This window comes from Erythranthe guttata, chromosome 2, assembly GCF_056151865.1.
Source record: "Erythranthe guttata isolate IM_541 chromosome 2, IM_541, whole genome shotgun sequence".
In the NCBI taxonomy this organism is placed as follows: domain Eukaryota; kingdom Viridiplantae; phylum Streptophyta; class Magnoliopsida; order Lamiales; family Phrymaceae; genus Erythranthe; species Erythranthe guttata.
The window spans coordinates 17,517,114-17,541,613 of record NC_142534.1 but is presented as its reverse complement, the minus strand read 5'-3'; the positions used below and the strand labels follow the sequence as shown (position 1 = coordinate 17,541,613).

The 24,500-nt window shown below is 37.1% G+C and overlaps 6 protein-coding genes and 1 non-coding gene across 10 annotated transcripts in view; 4 read left to right on the top strand and 3 right to left on the bottom strand.

Moving 5' to 3' along the window:
- The first annotated feature begins 558 nt into the window (after positions 1 to 558).
- On the top strand, positions 559 to 6,069 carry LOC105963998 (transmembrane protein-like protein). The gene is made up of 14 exons (XM_012988495.2): positions 559 to 1,084; positions 1,798 to 1,856; positions 1,953 to 2,061; positions 2,173 to 2,282; positions 2,380 to 2,448; positions 2,551 to 3,114; positions 3,381 to 3,913; positions 4,024 to 4,088; positions 4,601 to 4,680; positions 4,787 to 4,891; positions 4,991 to 5,130; positions 5,211 to 5,342; positions 5,499 to 5,651; positions 5,755 to 6,069. The coding sequence occupies exons 1-14, from the start codon at positions 919 to 921 to the stop codon at positions 5,897 to 5,899; spliced, it is 2,430 nt and encodes an 809-aa protein (XP_012843949.2). The 5' UTR covers positions 559 to 918; the 3' UTR covers positions 5,900 to 6,069.
- Positions 6,070 to 6,473: 404 nt separating this feature from the next.
- CRCK2 (calmodulin-binding receptor-like cytoplasmic kinase 2) lies at positions 6,474 to 9,211 on the bottom strand. Of its 2 annotated transcripts, none has more exons than XM_012988541.2 (6): positions 8,885 to 9,211; positions 8,211 to 8,443; positions 7,956 to 8,124; positions 7,789 to 7,878; positions 7,366 to 7,667; positions 6,474 to 6,940 (listed from the first exon to the last, which is right to left on the bottom strand). In XM_012988541.2, exons 1-6 carry the CDS (start codon positions 9,153 to 9,155, stop codon positions 6,731 to 6,733), a joined length of 1,275 nt encoding a protein of 424 aa, XP_012843995.2. In that variant the 5' UTR covers positions 9,156 to 9,211; the 3' UTR covers positions 6,474 to 6,730. The 2 variants fall into 2 exon arrangements, with proteins under 2 accessions (XP_012843995.2, XP_012843994.2); XM_012988540.2 differs by having other exon boundaries at positions 8,211 to 8,446; positions 8,885 to 9,207.
- Positions 9,212 to 10,928: 1,717 nt separating this feature from the next.
- Positions 10,929 to 17,206, top strand: LOC105964041 (putative E3 ubiquitin-protein ligase RHB1A). Of its 3 annotated transcripts, XM_088814698.1 has the most exons (6): positions 10,929 to 10,977; positions 15,189 to 15,206; positions 15,285 to 15,305; positions 16,153 to 16,237; positions 16,350 to 16,799; positions 16,909 to 17,206. In XM_088814698.1, the coding sequence occupies exons 4-6, from the start codon at positions 16,175 to 16,177 to the stop codon at positions 16,945 to 16,947; spliced, it is 552 nt and encodes a 183-aa protein (XP_088670824.1). In that variant the 5' UTR covers positions 10,929 to 10,977; positions 15,189 to 15,206; positions 15,285 to 15,305; positions 16,153 to 16,174; the 3' UTR covers positions 16,948 to 17,206. The 3 variants fall into 3 exon arrangements, with proteins under 3 accessions (XP_088670824.1, XP_088670813.1, XP_088670818.1); XM_088814692.1 differs by lacking the exon at positions 10,929 to 10,977 and having other exon boundaries at positions 15,168 to 15,206; XM_088814687.1 differs by lacking the exon at positions 10,929 to 10,977 and having other exon boundaries at positions 15,163 to 15,305.
- On the bottom strand, positions 11,441 to 13,185 carry LOC105964042 (uncharacterized). Its single transcript, XR_016029955.1, has 2 exons — positions 12,980 to 13,185; positions 11,441 to 12,823 (listed from the first exon to the last, which is right to left on the bottom strand). It is a non-coding gene; the product is annotated as an uncharacterized LOC105964042 (transcript).
- LOC105963828 (uncharacterized) overlaps positions 13,596 to 24,500 on the bottom strand; it is a 35,668-nt gene continuing 24,763 nt past the window's right edge. Inside the window, exon 10 of the transcript XR_016029953.1 lies at positions 13,596 to 13,634. The gene's annotated coding sequence lies outside the window, so the exon portion shown is untranslated. The remainder of the gene's footprint in view (positions 13,635 to 24,500) is intronic.
- Positions 18,063 to 24,494, top strand: RLK4 (receptor-like protein kinase 4). The gene is made up of 7 exons (XM_088814656.1): positions 18,063 to 20,793; positions 21,871 to 22,496; positions 22,980 to 23,036; positions 23,119 to 23,357; positions 23,475 to 23,593; positions 23,804 to 23,890; positions 24,160 to 24,494. The coding sequence occupies exon 1, from the start codon at positions 18,200 to 18,202 to the stop codon at positions 20,789 to 20,791; it is 2,592 nt and encodes an 863-aa protein (XP_088670782.1). The 5' UTR covers positions 18,063 to 18,199; the 3' UTR covers positions 20,792 to 20,793; positions 21,871 to 22,496; positions 22,980 to 23,036; positions 23,119 to 23,357; positions 23,475 to 23,593; positions 23,804 to 23,890; positions 24,160 to 24,494.
- Positions 20,999 to 24,494, top strand: LOC105963833 (MATE efflux family protein). The gene is made up of 7 exons (XM_012988308.2): positions 20,999 to 21,582; positions 21,871 to 22,496; positions 22,980 to 23,036; positions 23,119 to 23,357; positions 23,475 to 23,593; positions 23,804 to 23,890; positions 24,160 to 24,494. The coding sequence occupies exons 1-7, from the start codon at positions 21,580 to 21,582 to the stop codon at positions 24,223 to 24,225; spliced, it is 1,197 nt and encodes a 398-aa protein (XP_012843762.2). The 5' UTR covers positions 20,999 to 21,579; the 3' UTR covers positions 24,226 to 24,494.

Here is a 24,500-nt window from a genome sequence, read left to right as displayed (position 1 = left end):
TCGAGCCAGCCAAAAGAGGCGAGCTCGGCTCGTTCACACCCCTAAGCTCAGGCAAACCACGTTCCTAAATTTATTCCCAAACAAAAAATAATTTAAAAAAGGGTAATTACAACCAACCCCCTGAGGTACAGTTAATTTACGAAAAGACCCCTCTTGTTTGGATAATTACATCAACCCCTCTTAACTATGATTTTTTTCTTTAACCTCCATCATTATGGTGTCAAATTCAACATAATCATCTGTATTTCGTGGATTGTGCTCTAGTTTGTACTCGTTTTGTGTAAAAATACAGTTTCTGATACATCACAATCTGATATATACAAGCCAAATAACACATATTATGATCATCTTGCTTCAAAATGTGGAGTTCGAATGGGATAAAACGGGTACAAAAGTGATAATATTCCATATAATTTAGAAGATTCCACTAAATTTTATTAAGGGTGGTTGTAATTACCCAAACAGGAGGGGGATTTTCGTAATGTGACCATACCTCAAGGAGGTGGTTGTAAAAAAAAAATAGAACAATAAGTTAATTTAAAAATCGAAAAAGAAAACGAAAAAGAACTGATGACGTCACGAGTCTCCAACAGTCAAGAGCGCGTCCTCTCCACGCGCCACCGCAAATCCATGAATACTGTAAAATACTCACAGCATCCTAATTACATTAAAAAAAGCAACCCAAATCCAAATAGAGTTCTTGTAAATAAAAAACACTAACCAGTAAATAATTCAGTTGTCACCACACAAACAATTAATTTAATCCGAGTCCAATTAGACATTCATACTATATATTACAGGGCGCAGAGACACTGATTCTCCATTGGAATATTCAATCCTCACGCCGCCCCATGAATCTTTGATTCTACCGAGTTTGAGAAAAATAATTAAATTTTTTTTTTTAAAGAAGAAAAAAAGATGGGAAATAATTTGATTGTGGGTTTATTATTATTATGTGTAATCTTTACATTACATGTTTATTCAAGCGACTCGCAACAATCGCCGCCGTTCAATACTTACACCATCTCCAGCTTCTCCTATGGCAGAACTCTGGTCAAACCGTACGACTGGCATTATATCAAAGGTAAACAAAAATTCACCCATTAATTAAATTTATTTTTATATATATTTGTTGTGGTTTGAGGTTTTTTTTTTTTTTTTTTTTAGTGTTCTTGATTGCAATGTTTGGAGGGCTGTGTTCAAATTTTCGACTTTTTTTCGAATTTCTATTTATGTTTTCGGTGTGTTTCGTATTGATGTCTTGTAATAATCGGAAATTTTTGTTTGATGTATTTGTTTTCGTGGTTTTCGGTTTCGATTTTAGCACTTGTTATGCTTGAATGGCTGAGGCCAACATTACTGATTATGTGAATGTGATTGTATATAGCATTATACTTTTGGATCAATTACCGGGAATCGTGTCCTTTTGTGATCACATTGTTCGGGTTTTTTTTTTTTTTTTTTAATAATTTGTTCGACGAGCTTTACTAATGTTCGACAAGATTCAATTTTGCTCTTGTATATCTCCGTTCTGGTGTGATTGTAGCAATTGCGAGTTTTTCCGCCTCGGTTTTACGAGGCGGAAAAAAGTTAGTTCTTTTCGTGTTTAACCAATAAATAGTGCCACAAGTTTCACGGTAGCAGCAACGTATGTCAAAAAGGATATACTCGTTCTACATACTGCATTCGATTTCAATCCGCTTTTTCAAATTCTTTTTATTCTTGATCTAATTCGCACGAACTTATCGATAACCGGATTAATTCGTTTTCGAAATATCTTGCTTCGTCGCATTGCAGTTGAATTGCCACCATGGTTCTCTTCGTTGTCTTTAGCATTGGAATCAGATGTCGACCTCGTAAGTATCTACCAATCCTCGTTCGTTCGAAAGCGTGACGTATTATTACTCTTGGCTTACGTTTTACGATATAATTTTTTTTTTATTTTTTTACAGGATTTAAATAAAATAAACAACGCATCTGCAAGCTCTCTGCCGATGATATGCTTTCGAGAAGGAAGCCCTCCTCTCCCTGATGTATATAACACATCTCTAACGGGCCTAGGTAAAAAAAATTAATTTCTTAAACACAAGTTTCGTTTTATTTATTTTTAAATTTTTTTTTTATTTTTATTTATACTTGATATATAACTGTCGAGAAATTTATTTTTCGCAGTGATAGATCGCGTTTCGAATGGTTCCTTTATTGGGACACAAAGTCTTCAAAATGTCGACAAGTGTTACCCGATGCAGAGTAATATATCATTACGATTGACAAACGAGCAGGTTTGTTTTGGACGTCTAGTAACAAACGAGCTTTATTTATTTATTTAATTTTATTTTTCTTAAAAAATCGCCCGAGACGAACTATGTTTCTGTACAGATTTCTCCAGGCACATGGTACCTTGGGCTATTTAACGGCATTGGATCGATAAGAACACAGTCCAAAATGGTATATTATCGATTATTCTTCACAAGATTCGATTTTTAAGATTTTTTTTAATCACAAATACTTTTTCGTAATTATAAAAAGGAGTTTATTTTCTATTGCCAGATTAATCGAGGCTCTGCGTATTCCTTTAGCGGAAATGTCACTGTCGAGGGATGTTCGACCTCGACAATGTTGGGCCAATTTTGCAACCAAACAGTCACTGCACTCTCGTGTAACGACAGCTTTAATTTAACTGGAAACGGGAAAAATATCATTTCCTGCCAAAATTCAAACGGACTTGTTTGTCACGAAAACGACAAACCGAATATGTACTCGTTCGATGTGATGGCAATTTCGGAAGAGATATTTATTTCGACAGCCAATTTGACATTCAACAATACGCAATATTCAAATATCACGGGTTTGATGTGTTATGCTAGACACGGGGCGATGCCAAGCAAATCCGTTTATGATTTTTCCGGTGAATTGAGTAAATCCCCTTTGGTTATAAATTTTCCGAAAATCGGGAGGTGGTATATTACTATTCTACCCATTGATATCTCGAATAAAAGTGAGGTGGCGCAAATAAATAGTTCGAGATTGTGCTATTTCTTGGGATTGCAAGTGCTTCAGTGCCCTATGGGTAAAGCTGGATCGAACTGCACATTTGAAAGATACAATCTTCAGGTAATAATTTTTTTTTATGCTTACGAGGTTATATCTTTAGGCCTCGTTTGGTTGGTAAGATTGGCCATGATTAATTAAATAATTGTATGTTTGTTAGTCCAATAATTTTTTGGGTCGGCCCGCAATTGAGTTTTTATAAGATTATTTAATCCTATTTTGGCTAATCTTATCTTACGAACAAAACGAGGCCTTAATTGATTATATCATGCCCTTAATCAATCTTCTAATTTCTTGATTTTTTTTATTTTTTTTTATTTTTTTTCCAGACATTGTTAAGGAAAAACCCATCTCTCCCATTCGAATCAAACTACATACCGATAACCGAAAAATTGTCATCACCGTCACCTAAATTTCCTCTACAACCCCTTGTGAGTAACTTCTCGACTGGAGGAAACACCACCGATTCTTGGACATATTTCGTGCTAGATATTCCCAACGGTGCAACCGGAGGAAATGTCCATATCGCCCTCACTTCTGATACTAAGATTAGTTACGAACTCTACGCAAGATTCGGGGGATTGCCTTCTCTTACAACATGGGATTACTTCTACGCAAACGGCACAAGCAGCAGCACCGGTTCGATGTTTTTCAAGCTGTATGATTACAGTGAGAAGATGATTAGTTTTTATATATTATATGTTAGAGGAGGAACTTGGAGCTTCGGTTTGAGACAAGTGGGCCGCGCTGGTTCGACCGGTGAAACTGATATCTCGTTGTCGCTCGAGAGGTGTCCGCAGAAATGCTCTTCTCACGGGACTTGTCAATCGGTTTTGGATACTAGTGGACTCGCTTTATACAGGTATTTTTTTTCATCATGCTCGTAAAAAAAATTAATTTACGACGTAAAATTTAACTTGAATCATCTCGAATTGTTTTTTTTTTTTTTTTTTTTTTTTGTTTTGCTGTCAGTTACTGTGCATGCGATAGGAACCATGGAGGTTTCGACTGTAGTATCGAACTTGTATCACATCGAGGTAATTATTTTCTTCAACGTACTGAATTGTTTTTTTTTTATTAAAAAAAAAATTCTCGAGTTTTTGGCAATGAAATCTGCATGCACCGAATAATAATATCTATAGTGCTTGCACAACTGAAAAGGGCAAATTACGGCCATCCTCCGAGGTATGCTCAAATTACGAAAAAACCCCTCATGTTTGGGTAATTACAACCACCCCTCTACTATGTATTGTCTTACGTGTCCACCCGTACAATGTCAAATTTATCTACTGGAGGGGTTTTTTTGTAAGACAATACATAGTTGAGGGGGGTGGTTGTAATTATCCAAACATGAGGGGTTTCTTCGTAATTTGAGCTTTCCTCGGGCGTGGTCGTAATTTGACCGAACTGAAATAAGGATTTTGTGAGGGATTGTAATTATAAAAAAAATTGGATCTTTATTGCTTTCTCCCTCCGAATCTTTTATTTTATGTATATACATTGCAATATTATGCTTTGTTAAAGGAAAAAACGGTGAAATCTCGTGCAGGTCACATTCGACAGTCGATTTTCCTCATAGCATCCAATGCTGCAGCTATCCTCCCTGCCTATTGGTCCCTACGGGAGAAGGTATTCCGTATTATTATTATTTAAATTAATTTTTTTTCCATAAAAAAAATATATATAAAGAATATAAAATAATCGATATACTCATCTAATTTAATTTCTTCTCTAGGCATTTGCAGAATGGGTTCTTTTCACATCTAGCGGCATCTCAAGTGCACTGTATCATTCATGTGACGTAGGCACGTGGTGCGTCTTGTCGTTTCGTGTATTACAGGTACATTATACACGTTAAAAGTCTCGACTTTCGTTAGATTTTCCGGGTTTTTTTATTTTATTGCTAATTCTCGATTTTTTTTTTTGTGTGTGATCTCAGTTTTTGGACTTCTGGCTTTCTTTCATGGCGGTTGTAAGTACTTTTGTGTACTTATCGACTATTAGTGAAGTCTCGAAGAGAACAATCCACACTGTTCTTGCAATTGTAACGGCTCTCTTGGCCGAAACGGGGCCCACCAGGTACTACTATTACACTATATATTCTTTTGATTTAGTGGGAATTTTTAAACATAATAATTAATAAAAAAATGTTTTTATAGGTCGAAAAATATCGGTTATGTAATGGGATTAGGAGCTGTAGGCCTTCTCGTTGGGTGGCTTATCGAGTTCTCTACTCGTAATCGTCAGTCGTTTTCCATTTCAAGAGAGTTTCACATGAATCTTCTTGACAGGTAATTTATTTATCAATTTTCATTTTAATCGAGCTTATCAAATAATAGAATATCGAATAGGTTGATTCAATTTTCAACCCGATTTTTCCTGACAATATGCATGTTTATTAATTTTTTTTTTTTTAATATATGGAATTAATTTCTTGATGAACTCAGATGGGAAAGTACGAAAGGGTGGGTTCGTAATATTATCAAGACTCTCGTAAAACGCTTCCGGTGGGGATTTATTTTAGCAGGTTTTATCGCATTGGCTATGGCTGCGATTAGCTGGATAATGGAGAGCACGGAAAACTACTGGATTTGGCACAGGTATACGATTATTCAAACTTATAATTTTAATTAATCTCGCAAATACTCGATAAATCATTAAAATGTACTACTTAATAATCGATTTTCTCTCTCTTTGTTGCAGTTTGTGGCATATATCTATATATACGTCGTCGTTCCTTTTCCTCTGCTCGAAAGCAAAAGTTGCAACTTTTGAATCTTCGGATGGGAGCTATGAGTTGACTCGGCAAAATTCGTTCACCAGTGGTCAACAAAGACCCCAAGCATAGATGCATTTTTTTTTTACTTTTTTTTTTCCTTTATAACTATTAATCGAGATATATAGTCAATATACGTAGAAGTAGCTTATTTTACATTTTTCTACATTTTCGTTATCATTTGTGTAAATAAATTACTTCATGGGATGCTAATTTTATAGAAAATATGGAATTTTTTGATCGAACTTTTCAATTTTAGATCTTCTGTTCTTGATGAAATTTAGTTCATTTTGCAAAAAAATGCAAAATAAAATACCTTGGCATAACATGGAAAAATATCAGGAAAATTACAGTTTCACCCCTTAAGTTTGCACCGGCTTCACATTTGATCCTCATATTCACAAAAATCACATTTGGCCCCCATGTCTCAATAATTTAACATTTTTTGGTCATTTCCGTCAATTTACCGTTAGCCCGTCAGTTAAGACAGTGACGAGCAAACGCTTGTTTCCGTTAGTTTTAACGGAAAATTAACAAAAAGGACTAGAAGTGTTGAATTTTTTAAATATGAGGGACCAAAATGTGTTTTTTGTGAACACGGGACCAAGTGTGAAAATCGGTGCAAACTTGAGGGACAAAAACTGTATTTTTCCCGAAAAATACCAAACCACGAAATATATAAAAATGTTGCAAATTGCAATATATTTGTATTACAAGGGACTTGTACAAAACTTCCCACAAAATGAATAACAGAGTAAAGAAATCACAAACCAAACTATCACTATACAGATTCAAATCTTTTTGCAGTATAACTCAACTTTGATCTCAATATAATTAATTTCCTATAAATAATTAAATACATATAAAAAATAAAAAATTAAGACAACCTTAAATTCAGAATTTTCAAGTTAATAATAATTCAGTGTAATCTTTTCTGATGCTCCAAAGAATCTCAGCACATTTCCTCATAGGTGGTCTGTTATTTCTGTGTGGGGCCAAACACTGCCACGACAGTTCGAAAATCTTTTCCATAACGAAGTTGTTTGCTGGCGATCGAGTCAGCTTCGGATCCAGCGCTAAAACTGCTTCACCGCTCGAGAATTTCTTCATCGCCTGCATATTTAGTCAAGGAAAAAAAAAAGTTACTTAAACTCAATTGATATTTAGTTCGATTAGTCTCTCGACTAATAATCGAATCAGATTGAAATATAATTCCGAACACGAACAATAAATCAAACCGTGCTTGAACGCTACTTTGTGCGTTAAATAAACACTAAGGCCTCGTTGAATCGGTAAGTTTAACTAGCCATAATTAAGTAAATAATTTACCAAATTGGATGTTTGGTTGGTTCAATAGCTTTTCGGGCCGGGCCGGGCCGCGGTAGTGAAACAAATTTATATTTTCATAACATTATTTAATCTTTATCTTAGGAGCCAAACGAGGCCTAAAAGTTTGGGGGGGCCGACAATTCGAAACATATTACGAACACAAATGAATAGGGGAAAAAAGAGGGCAAGGGGTGAAAAGACGTAAATACCCATTTAGTGGTAATTCGCTCCTTGAGCTCCCGTTTCGGCTCTATAGGCCTTCGGCCGGTTACAAGCTCCACAAGTAAAACACCGAACGAGTAAACATCGCTCTTTTCGGTAAGTTGATAAGTTTTTAAGTACTCCGGGTCTAAATAGCCAGCTGTCCCTTTCACTTGCGTAGAAACATGTGTGGCGCCCGATTCACGATCGGCCGCCAGCCTGGCAAACCCAAAGTCAGCTACTTTCGCTCTTAGGTTGTCTGTAAGAAGAATGTTCGAAGATTTGATGTCTCTGTGGATTATCGGATGGTCTTCATTTCCAAAAAAAAAAAATCATTCTTTCAGCGAGAGAAACACGAAATTTCATAAAGATTATAAAAAAAAAAAAAAAAAAAAAAAAAAAATAGAAACACACACACACACACACTAAACCTGTGTACATATGAAGATAAGTGACTGCATGAGCCACATCAATTGCAATGTCGAGCCTTGACGCAAAATCGAGAATATTACCATTAAAACCTGCAATGCAATGCAAGTCAGAAATTTTGAAAATGACTAAAATGCCCCTAAATAAATATAAACGAAAAAAAACTCACAATCCAAGTGGTCTCTAAGGGTGCCATTAGGAACATACTCAACAACGAGAATCTTTTCTTCTCCATATTCCAAAAACCCGTAAAATTTCACTAGGTTTCGATGCTCCACTTGTGCCAGAGTTTTTACTTCAGTCTGAAACTCGACTCCCAAGTGTTGATCATACAAAATCTGCAAAAAAGAGGGAGAATCGAATTACCGAACTTAATTTGAAAAGCATTTTAATTATTATGTATCACTTGTTTTTTTTTAGAAACCTTTTTAGCACGTTTGACCGCAACGAGGGTTCCATCTTGTAGTTGACCCTTGTAGACCGTTCCGAATCCACCTTGACCGATTTTAAAGCTAGGCGAGAAGTTTTTAGTTGCGTTGTTAATTTCTTCCATGGTGAATTTAACAGTCACTCGCTCGCTCGAGTGAGTTGAATTGTTTGAACTAGTGTAGATTCCCCGATTAGCACTTCGTCTTTTCTCACTACCAGAACTTGAAGCTTCTAAAAATAAAATAAATAAATAAATAAAAAGAAAATCGATCGGATTATCTAAACATTAATCACACATGCCCACATTATGCCTACTAATACCTATTATTCGATTTTCAACATTTGCTTGTTTTCCATTTAGATTAACTGCAAAAATCCCAACAAATCAAATAATCTCGAGGAAATTAATTTTCGATTTTCGGATATTTCAGTGTCTTATTAACCATAGAGCAAATTAAAAATTAAAATTGATGGTACAAGAACACCCTAAATTTGATTTCTTAAATAAAAAAATAAAAAAATAAACAAATAAATAAAAATATAAAGAAAAAAAAAACCCTAGCTAAAGATCCTAAGAATCAAAGTCAAGATCAATGTAATAAAAAATGAAGAAAGTGTTAAAAAAAAAAAAAAAAAAAGAATGGGTCAATTGAGTGAAGATCTTCTTACCAAAAGAATCATTACTGTATACGTTGGTCGAGGTTTTCTCCGGCGGTTCGGGAGGAGAGAAGCAAGACATCAGAGCATCAATGATGGAGCGCCCTACGCTCTTGGCGGGGTTTTTGGCGGCGGTGGCGGCGGCGGCGGTGGTAGCGGACTTGTGATGAGAAGAGGCGGGGGCGTAGGAGGAGTAAGTGGAGGAGCCCCGTGAATTAGACGTGTTTTCCGGTAGGGTGGCGTCGGAGCTCCGGCTCCGGCCACCGAAACCTGGGCTGTTCATTGTTAATTTTTTGCTGATGAGGGATGAGAGAGAGAGAGAGAGGAGAGAGAAATGGCGGGTAGGTGTGCAATAAATAAATAAATGGGTAAATTACAACCGCCTCCTAATGTAAGGTTTATTTACAAAAGAACCCCTTATTTTCCAATAACTACATCCATCTCCTTGAAATTTGTAATTGTCATACTTTAACACCCTTTTGTGGGATAATTACACTTTAGGCTCCTCATGTTTGGCCCGATTTCACTTTTGGTCCCCCTTGTTCCAAAGTGAACAAAGTTGACCTCCAAGTTTCAATTTTAAACACTCTTGGTCCCCGCCGTTACATTTCCGTTAGCAAGTAACGGAAAACACTATCTTGAGGTGAAAATTGAAATTCTAAAATCTTTTGGGGCTGAAAATAATTATAAATTTAAAATAGACTACTTATAATTTTTAATAATAATCAAAAAAAAAATCAACGAAACAAATTATTTTTTTAATATACTTAATATTATTACAATTGTACTACTTATATTATTAATTTAATAATAAAAAAAGAAATTAACCAAAAAAATCTCATTATACTTAATATTATTAAAAGTTTAATTATAAGTAGTTTATTTTAAATATCTAATCATTTTCAGCCCTAAAAAAATTTAAAAATTTAACTTTCGCCCCAAAATAGTGTTTTCCGTTACTTGCTAACGGAAATGTAACGGCGGGGACCAAAAGTGTTCAAAATTGAAACTTGGAGGTGAACTTTGTTCACTTTGAAACAATGGGGACTAAAAGTGAAATCGGACCAAACATGAGGGACCAAAAGTGTAGTTATCCCCCCTTTTGTAGGGGGTGAAATGTAGGAAAGTTACACATTTTAGGTGGTTGGATGTAATTTATCAAAGAAGAAAAGGGTTTTTTTGTAATTACACTTTATTTCAGGGAGATGATTATAATTTATCCAATATCAAGTTGCAAGTTGTTAAACAAATATCAAATTGTCAACCACGGCGACTTAGACTTTTAATTTATTTTGTTAATGTAAAGACATTATTTTTGTGATATTTTGTTGTGTAATTACAACCTTACCCCATCTTTAATATCCTGATATATTTGGTTTAATTAAAGAAATTAAGTATCTTTGTTATTGATGCAGTTTGATTTAAAATTGAGCAAAAATTAGTTCTTTTTTTTTTTCATTACGGTGAAATTAAGAAGAAGAAATGAGCAAAACGAACTAATTTTAAATGAAAAAATAAAGATAAAAAATGAAGCACATTTAAGTTTTCAGCCATTGCACTAGATAGTATATAGTATATACATAGCCAACAGAGGGGTAAAAAGGTCAGAGAAAAAATGTAAATACGATTATTAATTGCCGATAAAAAGAAAGTCAACAAATAACTTAAACATACTTCTTACCCTTGTTGGCTTGTCTCATGAAGTAATAATAACTATAATTAATGGACATTTGCCTTGCAATAATCACATGCCAAAATCAATAATTATTACTAAACAATCTTTATCATTACAAATTATTACTAGTAGTACGTAGACAGGTATCATAGCACATTTTGAACCTTCAATAATAACAAAAAATAAAATTAAAAAATAAATAAATAGATAATGGCTTAAATTTAAAAGTAGTTAACCACCACTCAAAAATGGTCTCACAAGCCATTTTTGTAAGTTTTTTTATTTCTCCAAACACCCCTCTACTTTTCTTTTCTTTACTCCAGAACCCCCCAAACTTTCCACAATTTGCCAAGATTCCCCCATCTTTTCAAAAAGTTGAAAACCAAAGCCCCACACACTTCCATGAAATCATACAAACAAACAAACAAACAAACAAACAAACCCTTGTTTTCCCACACTCACAAACAGTAGCCTCCAATCTCTCTCTCTCTCTCTCTCTCTCTCTCTCTCTCATGTTGCAATGCCCATTATAAACGAAGCATAATTTTCAGGTAATTTTTTTTAATGTTTTTCTTTTGTTGTTTGCTGTGAAACTGAGTTTACTGTTTGTGGGCTCTGTCAGAAAGTTGTGTTTAAGGTTTATTTAGCTGCTATTGATCAATTCATGTGTGTTTGAATGCAACTATAAAGCTATAGTTAAATTTAAAAGCTTGTTCTTTTATTAAACAGAAAAATTAATTGATTGTTTTTGTAATACAGATCATGAAACTTGGATGATATTTGGTGCTCTGTTTGATTTAGGGGGCAAATTAGGGTTCTTGACTTTTATTTTCGGAGCTGAATTAGTTGGATTTCTTGTAAAGATTCGTTTTTTACAGTTTGTTTAGATGGAATTTTGCAACTTTTCCAACTTATGGTACATAGAAAACGGAAGGTTATCGATCGTCTTTTTACGAAATCGAGTCGACGAGAGACGTAAAATTTCACATCTAAATCCCCAGTCCACCCGATCGGAACGGTCTGAGTGAGATTTCATTTGAACTACAGGAGGCGTATTTATTGAAATCGAAACAAAACTCATGTCAAGTCGACAACCATTCTAAGTAGTTTATGGTATGGGGTACAAATTCATGATAACGAGCATCGGAACCCAACTCAAAGAAATGAAATTCTTGTGTAACAAGATTGTAGGCGGTGCAAACGCTTGATGGATATGAAAAGTGAAATGCCAACACCTCTCGAAATTTAATCCAACCAAACGGCAAGAGGGCAAAGGGCACATGGGAATACTTGTCGGAGTGAAATCGTTCAAATTCACACTTTCGAGGGGTAAAGTCAATGTTGTAAAGTTTAGTCCACTCTCCGGATTCCGACTTCATGTCCCAACCTTCCAAATACAAATCACTCGCGAGAACGAACAAAGACAGAGATTTTCCCGCTGAGAAATAAAACTTCGGTCTGCGTTCGTAACCACCTTGTGGTGATTGAGGAAGGGTATATTTCGTCATAGTTTCGGTGTCTACATTCAAAGTGAGAACATGGGTGTGAGTGTCCTATTGAGCCCAATGTATAAACCCTAGGGTTATAATCGGGTCGTTCAGGAGGAGCGTCTTTGAACTAGGAGATAAGTGTCTAGTACATATACGCCTCCAGGATGACTTGTCGTCGACACCACCAACGGTTAAAACGGCGCACTGGAAAACGTCTTTCTCGTCGTAGTAAGTGTGGACCACTTTATACTCCATGGAAGCTGGCGAATACGCTATACCGGACATATTGTGGTTTGATATTCGGGGAGGGAATGGTGGGACGACAAGCCGTTGATTTGTAATAGGGTTTGTGATTAGAAGATCGTGTTCGGGAGATACAAAATCATACTCGAGTATCAAACCGTTACAACTACACCAAACGAATCCTCTGATTTGGTGAACGAAGTTGGATACATCAAATCGGCCGTTTCTCATTGACACGAAAACCGGAGGGTGGCAGTTCAAGCGATCGGTGGTTAACTCGTGGATTACGAGTCCGGAAACTGAATGGTGGGAACGATGCGCGTGTACAAAGTCGCGAGCACGAGTTGTGCGGTACCACTTGCGGCAAACCACGGCGGCGTTGGGAATATCTTCCGCCGGGAGTTGTAGAAGAATGTGGAACAACAGTTCATCCGGAAGGGAATCCATAATTTGTGAATTTTTGTTCCTTTTGCAAACCCTAAAATAATAAGGGCGGCTACGGCGGCGGAGTGTATCTTTTGATTTCACCCCAGCCGCCGCCATCTGCATAATTAATACAGTAAAAATTAAAAAAAAAAACAGAAAACAAAAACTGAAGAAAATAGTGATGAGCAGCCAGCCATCTGTATAATAATTAAAACAGGAAAAAAAAAAAAAAAAAAAAAACAGACGGTGGTGATATATATGAATAGAAAGTACCGGTGGTGAGTTCGCTTTTTCGTTCGACACCGGGGTCGGAAAGATGTCCGAATGTGAATCGGAATCCATCAGCGGCCTGTTGACTGACGGTCCGGCGGCGGCGGCCTGTTGACTGACGGTGGTATATTGTGTTGGATATTGGGCCCAATGGATTTTATATACAGCCCATTAACCCATCTCTGAGGCCCAATAGCATTTTTTGAGATAGAGAGAGAAAGTGGAGAGAGAGATGGACTAATTATTAATTAATATTTGTTTTATTTCACTTTAATTATATAACTCTAATTCATGTTCATCCCATTACTGTGATAAACTTGCAATAAATCATATGGATGCCAAAATCAATAATTAATAATTATTACTAAATAATCTTTTACCATTGCAAATTATTAACTAATTGGTACGTCGGTAGGTATCAATCAAACTAAAAAATTACCACTTTGATGCTTCAAAATTAAAAAATCCTCCTCCAATGGAGAAATTAAAGTGAGAACTATTTTAATATTCAACCATCCCTAGGTGCAAAAAGCCAAAAATACTCCCTGGAAAAAGAAGTATAAAAAATGTAACCACTCCATTGACCTATCACTATTTGACACGTGATATTTAATAATATAATTATTCATATATTTAAAATTTGATAATATATTTGATACTTGTGGTTGCAGTGAATTTTTTCCTTAAAGTATCAAAGTATTATATCAAGTATCAAATGAATATTTAATGCTCCATTTTGATGTATTTCCATTGGAGTTGCTCTGAGAGGAGTGGGGATTTTGGGCACTATTACATAGAATTTGAACCTTGAATGGTAAAATAAAAAAAAGAAAAAAAAAATAAATAAATAAAATAACTGAAATGATTTACGCGGCAGTAAAATTACGAATGTCGTTCACAATACATTTCCTTTCTCTCTCTAAAAACTCCCCAATTCACTCAAACCCCAAAACCACAAAAAAACCCCAAATTTCACAAAAATCCTAAATCCTTCTCACAATCCTTCCAAATCCGAAAATCTCCTCAATTTGAAAGGTAATTACTCATCTAAACTAGTTATATATATTGAATTTGTTGTTAATTATATGAAAATCGAAGAAAAATCGCGATTTGGGGGTCAATTTTGAATAAAAACTGCGCATCTTCCACGCCCAAAATGGGAGTGTGAAAGCAGTTTTCACGCCTAAAACAGGCGTGGAAACTGCTTTCACACGCCTGTTTTGGGCGCGGAAAATTGGTTTGGGCGTTCGGTCCGGACGCCGGTTCTGGACCGGTCGTCCGGTTCAATTTTTTTTTTTATCCCTGTATAAATGACATGATATAATATATTTAAATAATTATCAGTTAATGAACTTGCTCTGGCCTAGTTGGTCAGGCATCTCGTTTTTTCGCAATAGACCCGTGATCGAGTCTTTCCTGCAGCGTATATTTATTACTTTTTTGCGAAGTATAACGAAGTCTATAAATACAATTCAATAATAATTTATTGTCAAAATGGCTCTAGCCTTGTTGGTTAGGTAAGCCTGTGTTTTTAAAATAATGTCCCGTGTTCGAATCCTTGTGCCAACATAAATATGTAATTTTTTTTATTAAATCTCAGTCACAGAGCGCGCCCAAACCGGGCGCCGAAAGCTGTGTTGGGCGCCCAAATCGGGCGCGGATAACACTTTTACGCGCCCAAACCGGGCGTGAATCGGACTTTTTAGCTCCCAGTTTGGTCGTGGGTCTTGTTTTCGCGATTTAAAGAACAAAAACGAACAAATTTTACCTCGTTGGATTCCGTATCTCGATCCTCATTCGATGCACTCTTTTTTTTTTTCAAATGGCTACAATAACATGTGTTTTGGAATGATTTCTAATATAAAAGCTAAAATTGTAGAGAGAGAAAGAAAGTAGAGAGTGGATTTTTTTAAACCCGCATTCGTAATTTTGCTACCGCGAATATCACCTCCCATAAAATAATTAGATAATGGTTAAAAGTTGTTAACCACCACTCAAAAATGGTTTACGTGCATCTATCTACACCCAACACCAAAGCCTTCTCACAACCTCCCATTTTTGTAAGTTTTTTATTTCTCCAAACATCCCTCTACTTTTCTTTTCTTTACTCCAGACCACCCCAAAGTTTCCACTATTTGCAAAGATTCACCCATCTTTTAAAAAAGGTGAAAACCAAAGGCCCACACACTTCCATGAAATCATACAAACAAACCCTTGTTTCCCACACTCACAGACAGCAGCCTCCAACCTCTCTCTCTCTCTCTCTCTCTCTCTCTCTCTCTCTCTCATATTGATATTGCAATGCCCATAAACGAAGCATAATTTTCAGGTAATTTTTTTAATGTTTTTCTTTTGTTGTTTGCTGTGAAACTGAGTTTACTGTTTGTGGGCTCTGTCAGAAGGTTGTGTTTAAGGTTTATTTAGTTGCTGTTGATCAACTAATGTTGTGTTTATATGCAAAGTATAAAGCTATAGTTAAATTTAAAAGCTTGTTCCTTTATTAAACAGAAAAATTAAGTAATTGATTGCTTTTGTAATACAGAGCATGAAACTTGGATGATATTTGGTGCTCTGTTTGATTTTGGGGGCAAATTAGGGTTCTTAACTTTTACTGTCGGAGCTGAAGTAGTTGTATTTCTTGTAAAGATTCGATTTTTACAGTGTGTTTTGATGGAATGTTGCAACTTTTCTAACTTATGGTACATAGAAAATGGAGGGTTATCGTCTTTTTTTACGAAATCGAGCATACTCGTCGTTTTGCATTTAGTGAATTATTGAAATTCCGTATTTAGATTAGCTTGCTATGTGTGTAATAGGCTAATTTCGAACTAGTTGAAAATTGAAATCATTCTCTTAACTTGCATAAGAAGTTGTCACGAATACGTTTTGTCGATGCATAATTTTCGCTAGTATGAGTTTTTCGATCTTTGCACTTACATGAGTGAAAATGTGAGTAAATTGATTTAGAGCCAACTAATAAAACATGCGCATTTCGCTAGTGTCATTGTTATCTAGATCTTTCCACATACCCGAGTGATTTTGTGCTCATATCTTTTCATGTAAAAAAAAAAACTCGAAAGCTTCTTCAATCTTGATTTTCGTTTTCTACTTCAAAATTTCTCATTTTGGTTCTTGTTTTCGTTTAATATACCAACACTTTGTGCTTCTCGTTGCAGCATTAAATAATCTCGGAAAAAAATGGGAGGTTGCTGTTGTTCTTCAAGAAAGCCACAATTTCAAGGGACACCAATGTATTATTATGTTAGTATTATATCTCATTTAACTTCGTCGCTCTTTCGATTATCACTATACAAGTTATACAATTCATCTAATAAAGATCACGCTTTTTTGTTTTTGTTTTTTTTCTCTGCAGTACTCCCCAGGTTCGGAAGAACACGAGTCTTTAACATCGCACGACCGACCTTCTAGAATGTTCTTCGATTTAGGTCTGAATATGTCGGTACCCGATACTTATCAATCCCCTCCTGCACCGATCCCATACGACGTGGTTTTGGGGCCAGGCGTCGTCGATTGCGTTGAATCGACTATTACCGGGGGTATTTTGGGAAAATCGAGCTGCGTGGATGTAAAAGATCGAAGAAATCATCTAGGGTTCAAGATAGAACTCGAGCTTCTAGAATCGAAGCTGTTTAGTGTTTCGCCTATAGAAGAAGAAGACGGAGAAGAAGATGCTTGCCCTACTTGTCTCGAAGAGTACGACGAGGAGAATCCGAAAATCACGACGAAATGTAACCATCACTTTCACCTTTCTTGCATACTTGAATGGATGGAACGAAGCGACACCTGTCCCATCTGCAATCAGGTTTTGCTTCATTAGCTACAAAATTACGGTTTTTCTTTTTGAATCGACTCGTTTTTTGTATGTAATATCATAACAAGAACGCTTTTTTCTCGATGCTCTTAATTAACAGGAAATGATATATGAAGCCCTCCGATTTCGCTGTGAATGAATTTGATTCTTGCTCATTTATTTTTGGAGGCCATTATATTGCTGAAAGTATTCTCTCGTTCGGGATTCGAATGAACCCTTTCGCAAGTTATCGACGAACAACGAGCTGATGAGTGATTATGTGCAATGCTGCATTGCATGAGTTTGTATATATTCAAGTAATGTAACATGTATAGATTATATGTACAGATTACTGCATACACTATACATTTAAATTTAATGATGAATTATACAAGTTATCATTAATGTGATTTTTTAAATTTAAATTTACGGTAAATTACGATCAACCCCCTAAGGTAAGGTCAAATTACAAAAATACCCCTCATATTTGGGTAATTATAACAACTCCTCAACTATCGATCTTCTTACAAGCCCATCCTTGCGGTGTCAAATTTAGAGGAATCTTCGAAATTATGTGGAATATTCTCCCGTTTTATAACATTCGAGCTCCACATTTTGAAGCAAGATGATCATAAGATATGTTTCTTGGCTTGTAAATATCAGATAGTGGTGCATCAAAAACTGTATTTTTGTACAAAACGAGTATAAACTAGAGATTATTCCACGAAATGTAGAAGATTCTGTTGAATTTGACATGGTAAGAATAAACGTGGAAGAAGATTCATAATTGAGGATGTGTTTGTAATTACTCAAATAAGAAGGGTATTTTTGTAATTTAATCTTATCTTAGGAGTAACGTAAGAGTGAACGTGGAAGAAGATTCATATTTTATGGTGTTTTTCTAATTGCTCACATAAGAGAGGGGTTTTTTCGTAATTTTGACTTACTTTGTGGCCGTAAAAATAGTGAAACATTCTTCCATCTTTTTTTAATAGTTGTAATATAATATTAATATATAGATATTGATATTTTAATTTTGAATAGTTAATTAATTTCCGTCAAGAACAGAAGTCAAAAACGTTGATGGGGTTCCAAGATCACCTGTCTGCCACAATATCCCCCATCCAGTACCTTTTTACTAAAATACCCTCAAGAAACCCCACAACAAACCGAAACTTACCGGCAAGCACATCACAAAATCCAGGGCTATTTTCGTAACTTCATACTCAATCTCTGTTCTCATTCTTGTCCATCAGTGACTGCTTTCTTTCAGATAATCAGATTTCCAAGAAAATAAAAAAATAAAAAAGTAAACAATAAAATTAAAATTAAAATAAAAAATCCCACTGTTCTTCAACACCCAAAATTTCAGCTCACCTAAAAATGCTGTTTCGTTTCAGAGCTGAGGCAAAATGTCAATGCAATTAAACCCCATTTTCATTCTAATTTGCTTCTCCTCTCTCTACTTTCTCACTCTAGAATCATCACTGATAAAACCCATAATCCCATACACTGCAAATTCGACAATTTTTTCCAAGATTCTTCAGAATTTGACAGAACCCAGAACGAAGATACTTCAGGGTAGCATAAAGTTGGAATCTTTGCGGAGATCCCATGTAATAATCCGAGGAAACGCCACAATTTCAAGCGAGAACAACACTTTTAGGCTGGGGTTCTTCTCCCCCAACGACGAATCGGGTTGGTACTTGGGCATCTGTTACGCCTCCATACCCGTACCCGTTTACGTCTGGGTCGGAAACCGCGAGAAACCCATCGCGAATCTGACGTCAGCCGCCGCAGAAATCACCGAGGATGGGAAATTAGCTGTGGTGGACCAAGATTCAAGAACCATCCTCTGGGAAACAAGCAATGCCGATAAGGGAGCCGAGTTGGAGCTGTTGGAACAAGGGGATTTGATTCTGTCGAGCAGCGGCGGCGCAATCGTGTGGCGGAGCTTCGATTTCCCGACGGACACGTGGCTTCCCGGCATGAACTTGACGGCGGGGAAAATGCTGACGTCGTGGAAGAGCACCGTCGACCCGTCTCCGGGGAGGTATTCCCTGCGGTTGGACCCACCCGATTACGGTGAGATTGCGCTGTTTTACAGCGAAGAAGATAGTACGTCGCCGAATTCGTCGAATTATTGGACTACGGGTAATTGGAATGGGAATGCATTTGCAGGGGTGCCTCAGATGACAATCCCTTACATTTACAGATTCGAATTCGTCGACCCTTTCACGCCAATGGCAACTTTCGGTTACACCGAAGTGCCGCTCGAACGAGGGCTCAAGCCTCCGTTTACGAGGTTTGTGATCAACCACATGGGCCAGCTCAAGCAATTCACTTGGTCACAACAGAGTGAAGTGTGGAACATGTTTTGGTCGCAGCCCGAATACGTGTGTAGAGTGTACAATCTCTGTGGCGATTTAGGTGTTTGTAACGGTAATAAATTGTCGAGCCCTTGTCAATGTTTGAATGGGTTTAGGCCTAACAACTCCGTTTCTTGGGAGAAGCAAGATTTTTCGGAGGGTTGTTTGCGCGAAGGCGACAAAATTTGCGGTGGGGGTGACACGTTTGAGGAAGTTGGTGCGGTGAGTTTCGATAAGACGACGGTTGTGTCGTTTAGTGGAAGTAGAAGGGAGTGCGAGAGTTCGTGTTTAAAAAATTGTTCTTGCATTGGTTTGTTTCATAACCCAAACACGAACGTGTGCAAGAACTTGTACGGTGCGCTTTTGAACCTGCGTAATCTTACTTCGGATACCACTATCCAGGACAAATTGTATGTTCGAGTGCAAACGAGTAGCAGAAAGAAGACCAAGAAGACGAAATTGTTGATCGGAATGATTTGTGGTGGCATTTTCGTGATCGTGATTGTAGGAGCTACGAACTTGTATTTGCTTTTGAGGAGGAGGAGAAATAGGAGAAAAAACGGAGGAGAGGAAGATATTGTGTTTCAAGTAACGAATCTTCGAGTGTTCTCTTATAAAGAGCTCCATTCTGCAACTAAGGGGTTCTCTGTAAAACTCGGCCATGGCGGATTCGGGGCGGTTTTCCAAGGTGTGTTGTCCGATTCTTGTTCGGTGGCAGTTAAGAGGCTCGAGAGGCCAGGTGGGGGTGAAAAGGAGTTTCGAGCGGAGGTGTGTACAATCGGAAATATTCAGCATGTGAATCTTGTGAGATTAAGAGGGTTTTGCTCGGAAAATTCTCACCGTCTTTTGGTCTACGATTACATGGCGAACGGATCTTTAAGTTCGTATTTAAGACAAGGGTGCGAGAATGTTCTTAGTTGGGATGTGAGATTCCAAATTGCCCTCGGTACAGCTAGAGGGATTGCGTATTTGCACGAAGAGTGTCGGAATTGTATTATACATTGCGATATCAAGCCGGAGAATATTTTATTGGACGGTGATTTTTCGGCTAAGGTGTCGGATTTTGGGCTTGCGAAGTTGATCGGCCGGGATTTTAGTAGGGTTTTGGTGACGATGAGGGGGACTTGGGGTTACGTTGCGCCGGAGTGGATTTCCGGCGTGGCGATTACTTCGAAGGCGGATGTTTATAGCTACGGTATGACTTTGTTGGAGTTGATTGGGGGGCGGCGGAACGTGGAGGGGCCGCCGCCCCCCGAAGGGGGCGGCGGAGGTGGGGAGGGGGAGAGTTGGTTTTTTCCGCCATGGGCGGCGCGGAGGATAATAGATGGGGATATAGGGGCGGTGGTGGACAGGCGGCTCGCCGGAGTTTATGATGTGGCGGAGGCGGGGCGGGTTGGGTTGGTTGCGGTTTGGTGTATACAGGATGAGGAGTCGGCGAGGCCGAGTATGGGGATGGTGGTGAAGATGTTGGAGGGGGTTGTGGAGGTGGCGGTGCCGCCGCCGCCGCAGCTGCTTCAGGCGTTGGTCTCCGGCGAGTCGTTTCGGGGGGTGGGGGTGGAATCCGATGGGCGGGGCCCCCGGGATGACCGTGTCTCGATTTTCGTGGATTCTGAGGTCTCGGAATCATCGGCATAATGGTGAGTGAATTTCATAAAATTTGTACTAGTGCTAAAGAATAACCTCTAAGTTGCATTAATTATTATGATTATTATTATTAATTATTATTATTATTTAAAAATTCTTTATTATAAAAATAACTGATAACTGATCCTATAAATAGAAACTACCCACCACGTGTCTGAATTCCATGTTATCTATAAACAGTAAACCAACAGAAACCATATAAACACAAACAAACAAAAATAGTAATCAAGAAACACATGCATGCACAATTAACCCTTTCTTGAATTCCTCAAAGAACAAAAAAAAAAAAAAGAAAAAAGAAAAAAACAATTAATCAAATCTGATGATCAAGAAAAGAATATTCTCCAAAACATTAATCAAATATTGAGGAAACTAAAGAAAATGACAGAAGAGGAGGAGCATTGGAAATCAATGCCTCACCCTCTTCGCTCCCATCTTCGTCGAGCCAAGAATTCGTCGTACTCGAAATCGAAAAGCCGCTTTCCGATTTCAAATCGTCCTCCGACAATCAGGCAACCCTCCACGAGGCTCCTTCCACTTTCCTCGCAGGGGGCGAGGGGGGCGATTACCCCCCAATTCGTAGCTTCGACGACTTCAAGAATTTGTTCCACATTGAATCGGTGAAACTGTGGGCTATTGCAGCCCCCATTGCCTTCAACATTCTTTGCAACTACGGCATTAATTCGTTCACCAGCATCTTCGTCGGACATATCGGAGATTTGGAGCTTTCCGCCGTCGCTATTTCTTTATCCGTCATCGCAAACTTTTCGTTCGGATTCATGGTATCTTCTTTTCTCTCTCCTCTGTTAATACTCAGTACCGGAACCAATATATATAAGTCCACGGGGGCCATGACCCCCGCTACTTCTCAAAAACCTACTATTTTGTACACATTTTTTTTTGACTTGTATATTCTCGAATTTCATGTCTGCAATAATAAAATTATGTATCCCCAACCGTTCTTCGAAGACCTACTACTGGATTGTAAAAGCGAAATATTTCGAGAAATGTAGCATTGTGGGCCCCACAAGAAATATTTAATTTTTTTTTTCTTTCTTGAAATTCAACAGCTAGGTATGGCGAGTGCACTCGAAACGCTATGCGGGCAAGCATTCGGGGCAGGCGAAATAAAAATGCTGGGAGTATACATGCAACGATCCTGGATAATTCTGACGTCGGCATGCGTCTGCTTATTACCGCTCTACATTTTCTCGACACAAATCCTGAAGCTGCTAGGTCAACGCAACGACCTAGCCGACATAGCCGGGAGATTCTCTCTCTACATAATCCCTCAGATGTTCTCTCTCGCCATAAACTTCCCGACGCAGAAGTTCCTGCAGGCGCAGAGCAAAGTCGGTATTCTTGCATGGGTAGGGTTCTTCTTCCTCGTTCTACACGTGGCGATACTGTTCTTGTTCGTTCGGGTTTTCAAGTGGGGCTTAGCTGGCGCGGCCGTGGCTTACGATATATCGGCTTGGGGGATTGCTTTGGCTCAGGTGGTTTATATTGTCGGGTGGTGTCAAGATAGCTGGTGCGGCTTGTCTTGGCTTGCTTTTAAGGAGATGTGGGCTTTCGTTAGGCTCTCGATTGCTTCGGCTATTATGCTTTGTTTGGAGATTTGGTATTTTATGAGTATTATTGTTCTCACTGGCCATCTTGAGGAGCCCGTTTTGGCCGTTGGATCGCTTTCTATCTGGTAAAAAACACTTTTTTTTTTCTGTCTGTGTTTGTTTATGTTGAGTGGGGGTCGAAATCGGATTGATTGGGTCGGAATTGGATGCTTTGAGTATTGATATTATTAGTGTATTTTTTGGAGAAATAACTGGGAATTTTCGGAAACATATTCTGGTTCCGACGAAAAAAAAAAATCGAAAAATGGGATCCGAACTTTCGGAATTCTTAATAAAAAATGTTGTCCCAAAATTGGAATCGGCAGAATTCTAAAATTCCATTCCAATTTCCACTCATAATATTGAGAAAAGACTATATTTTAAAACGAGGGTTTTTTTTATATACATAAAACTCGTCTCGATAAATGTAACTATAGGGAGTGAAGATGTCTGGCGTATAATGTAAATGATCTTTTAGCTCAAAACGATCATTACGTATGTAGAATCGATAAATGTCGCATAATTATCTATATTTCAATTTCTTGATTTTTTTTTTCGTTTTCTTACAGCATGAATTTAAATGGATGGGAAGGTATGCTATTCATTGGAGTTAATGCAGCAATAAGGTTCGTAAGACGACAAAAAGAAATGGCTTGTCTTTACTAATTTATTTCAAATTAACTAATTTATTTTTCATTCTTTGATCAGTGTCCGTGTATCGAACGAGCTTGGATCGGGGCACCCGAGGGCTGCAAAGTACTCGGTTTTCGTGACGGTATTCGAGTCTCTACTAATAGGGTTATTGAGCATGGTGCTTATTATAGCAACAAAGGACCATTTTGCAATACTTTTCACTGATAGTGAAAGAATGCAAAAGGCAGTCTCTGATTTGGCCTATCTTCTTGCTATTACCATGGTTCTCAATAGCATTCAGCCAGTTATTTCAGGTTCTTCTTTCTTTTTTTTTTAAATAAAAATTAATAAATAAAGAAAGGGTTTTTATTTATTTAATAATCTTGAAATTCAAGAAAATAATAATTAATTTGTTGTATTATTTATTGCAGGAGTTGCTGTTGGAGGAGGGTGGCAAGGGCTTGTAGCTTATATTAATCTAACTTGTTATTATATAATTGGTCTTCCAATTGGATTTTTTCTTGGTTACAAAACAGATTTAGGTGTACAGGTATTAATATTTTAATTCTAAATTTACATAATTTTTCAATATATTTTTAGCAAATTTATATATATTTACTCTAATTGTTTTTAAATAAAAAAAAAAATCTCAATAATATTTTTATTAGCAAAAATCCCTTGTGATTCATTTATTTTTATTTTATTTTTAATTCATTTTTGCTACGTTTATTGTTTATTTATTTATTTATTTTTATTGCAGGGAATTTGGATGGGGATGATATTTGGTACTTTTCTGCAAACTGTAATTCTTCTCATCATTGTATGGAAAACAAACTGGAATGAAGAGGTAATTTTAATCCATATTTTATATATTTATATTTGGTATACAAAATTAAAAACTTGGGCACTTGGATTTATTTTTAATTGAATCTTTCCTTTAAATTTATGTAAAAAACTTCATTTTTACGTGGCTTAAATAATGAGTTATCCCGGTCCCGACTCGTTGAAAACGTATTTAAATTAGTAGTTCACTAATTTAATATCTCGTTAAATTAATAGAATTTTACCAGTCTCACTGTATCAATTTATAGAGGTTTAATTGTATTTGAATTACAGGTAGAACAAGCATCGGAAAGAATGCGTAAATGGGGTGGACAAGATTTGGATTCCGACGGGAAGTAACAATCCAAGACGGAATTGTTACGAATACTCGTGCTTCTTTGTGAATATGTTGTAAACGGATTGTGTCAAACCGAATGTATCATTGTTTAAATTTGTTGGAATTTTTATCGAGCTCCAAAGTTACGAGCTATGTTTGATAAACAATTGAATCGAGCTCGAACAGGTTTCTAACTTAGGCGAACATGAATTGAGCTCGAGTAATTTAATTTCTATGTATATTTTAATAAGTTCTATAATGAAACTCGAGCTCAATCGATCTTTAAGCAGAATCGAAT

Bases quoted from the DNA above. Each gene is read 5' to 3' on its own strand.
- LOC105963998 (XM_012988495.2), top strand. From the start codon at position 919: ATGGGAAATAATTTGATTGTGGGTTTATTATTATTATGTGTAATCTTT. The intron at 3,115-3,380 runs GTAATAATTTTT...TTTTTTTTCCAG, and splicing joins TTGAAAGATACAATCTTCAG to ACATTGTTAAGGAAAAACCC. The intron at 4,089-4,600 runs GTAATTATTTTC...AATCTCGTGCAG, and splicing joins CGAACTTGTATCACATCGAG to GTCACATTCGACAGTCGATT.
- CRCK2 (XM_012988540.2), bottom strand. From the start codon at position 9,155: ATGAACAGCCCAGGTTTCGGTGGCCGGAGCCGGAGCTCCGACGCCACC. The intron at 8,125-8,210 runs GTTTCTAAAAAA...TCTTTTTTGCAG, and splicing joins CGGTCAAACGTGCTAAAAAG to ATTTTGTATGATCAACACTT. The intron at 7,668-7,788 runs GTTTAGTGTGTG...TTGGAAATGAAG, and splicing joins TTATCTTCATATGTACACAG to ACCATCCGATAATCCACAGA.
- LOC105964041 (XM_088814698.1), top strand. From the start codon at position 16,175: ATGGGAGGTTGCTGTTGTTCTTCAAGAAAGCCACAATTTCAAGGGACA. The intron at 16,238-16,349 runs GTTAGTATTATA...TTTTCTCTGCAG, and splicing joins GGACACCAATGTATTATTAT to TACTCCCCAGGTTCGGAAGA. The intron at 16,800-16,908 runs GTTTTGCTTCAT...CTTAATTAACAG, and splicing joins CCTGTCCCATCTGCAATCAG to GAAATGATATATGAAGCCCT.
- RLK4 (XM_088814656.1), top strand. From the start codon at position 18,200: ATGTCAATGCAATTAAACCCCATTTTCATTCTAATTTGCTTCTCCTCT.
- LOC105963833 (XM_012988308.2), top strand. The intron at 23,037-23,118 runs GTTCGTAAGACG...TTCTTTGATCAG, and splicing joins GGAGTTAATGCAGCAATAAG to TGTCCGTGTATCGAACGAGC. The intron at 23,358-23,474 runs GTTCTTCTTTCT...TATTTATTGCAG, and splicing joins CATTCAGCCAGTTATTTCAG to GAGTTGCTGTTGGAGGAGGG.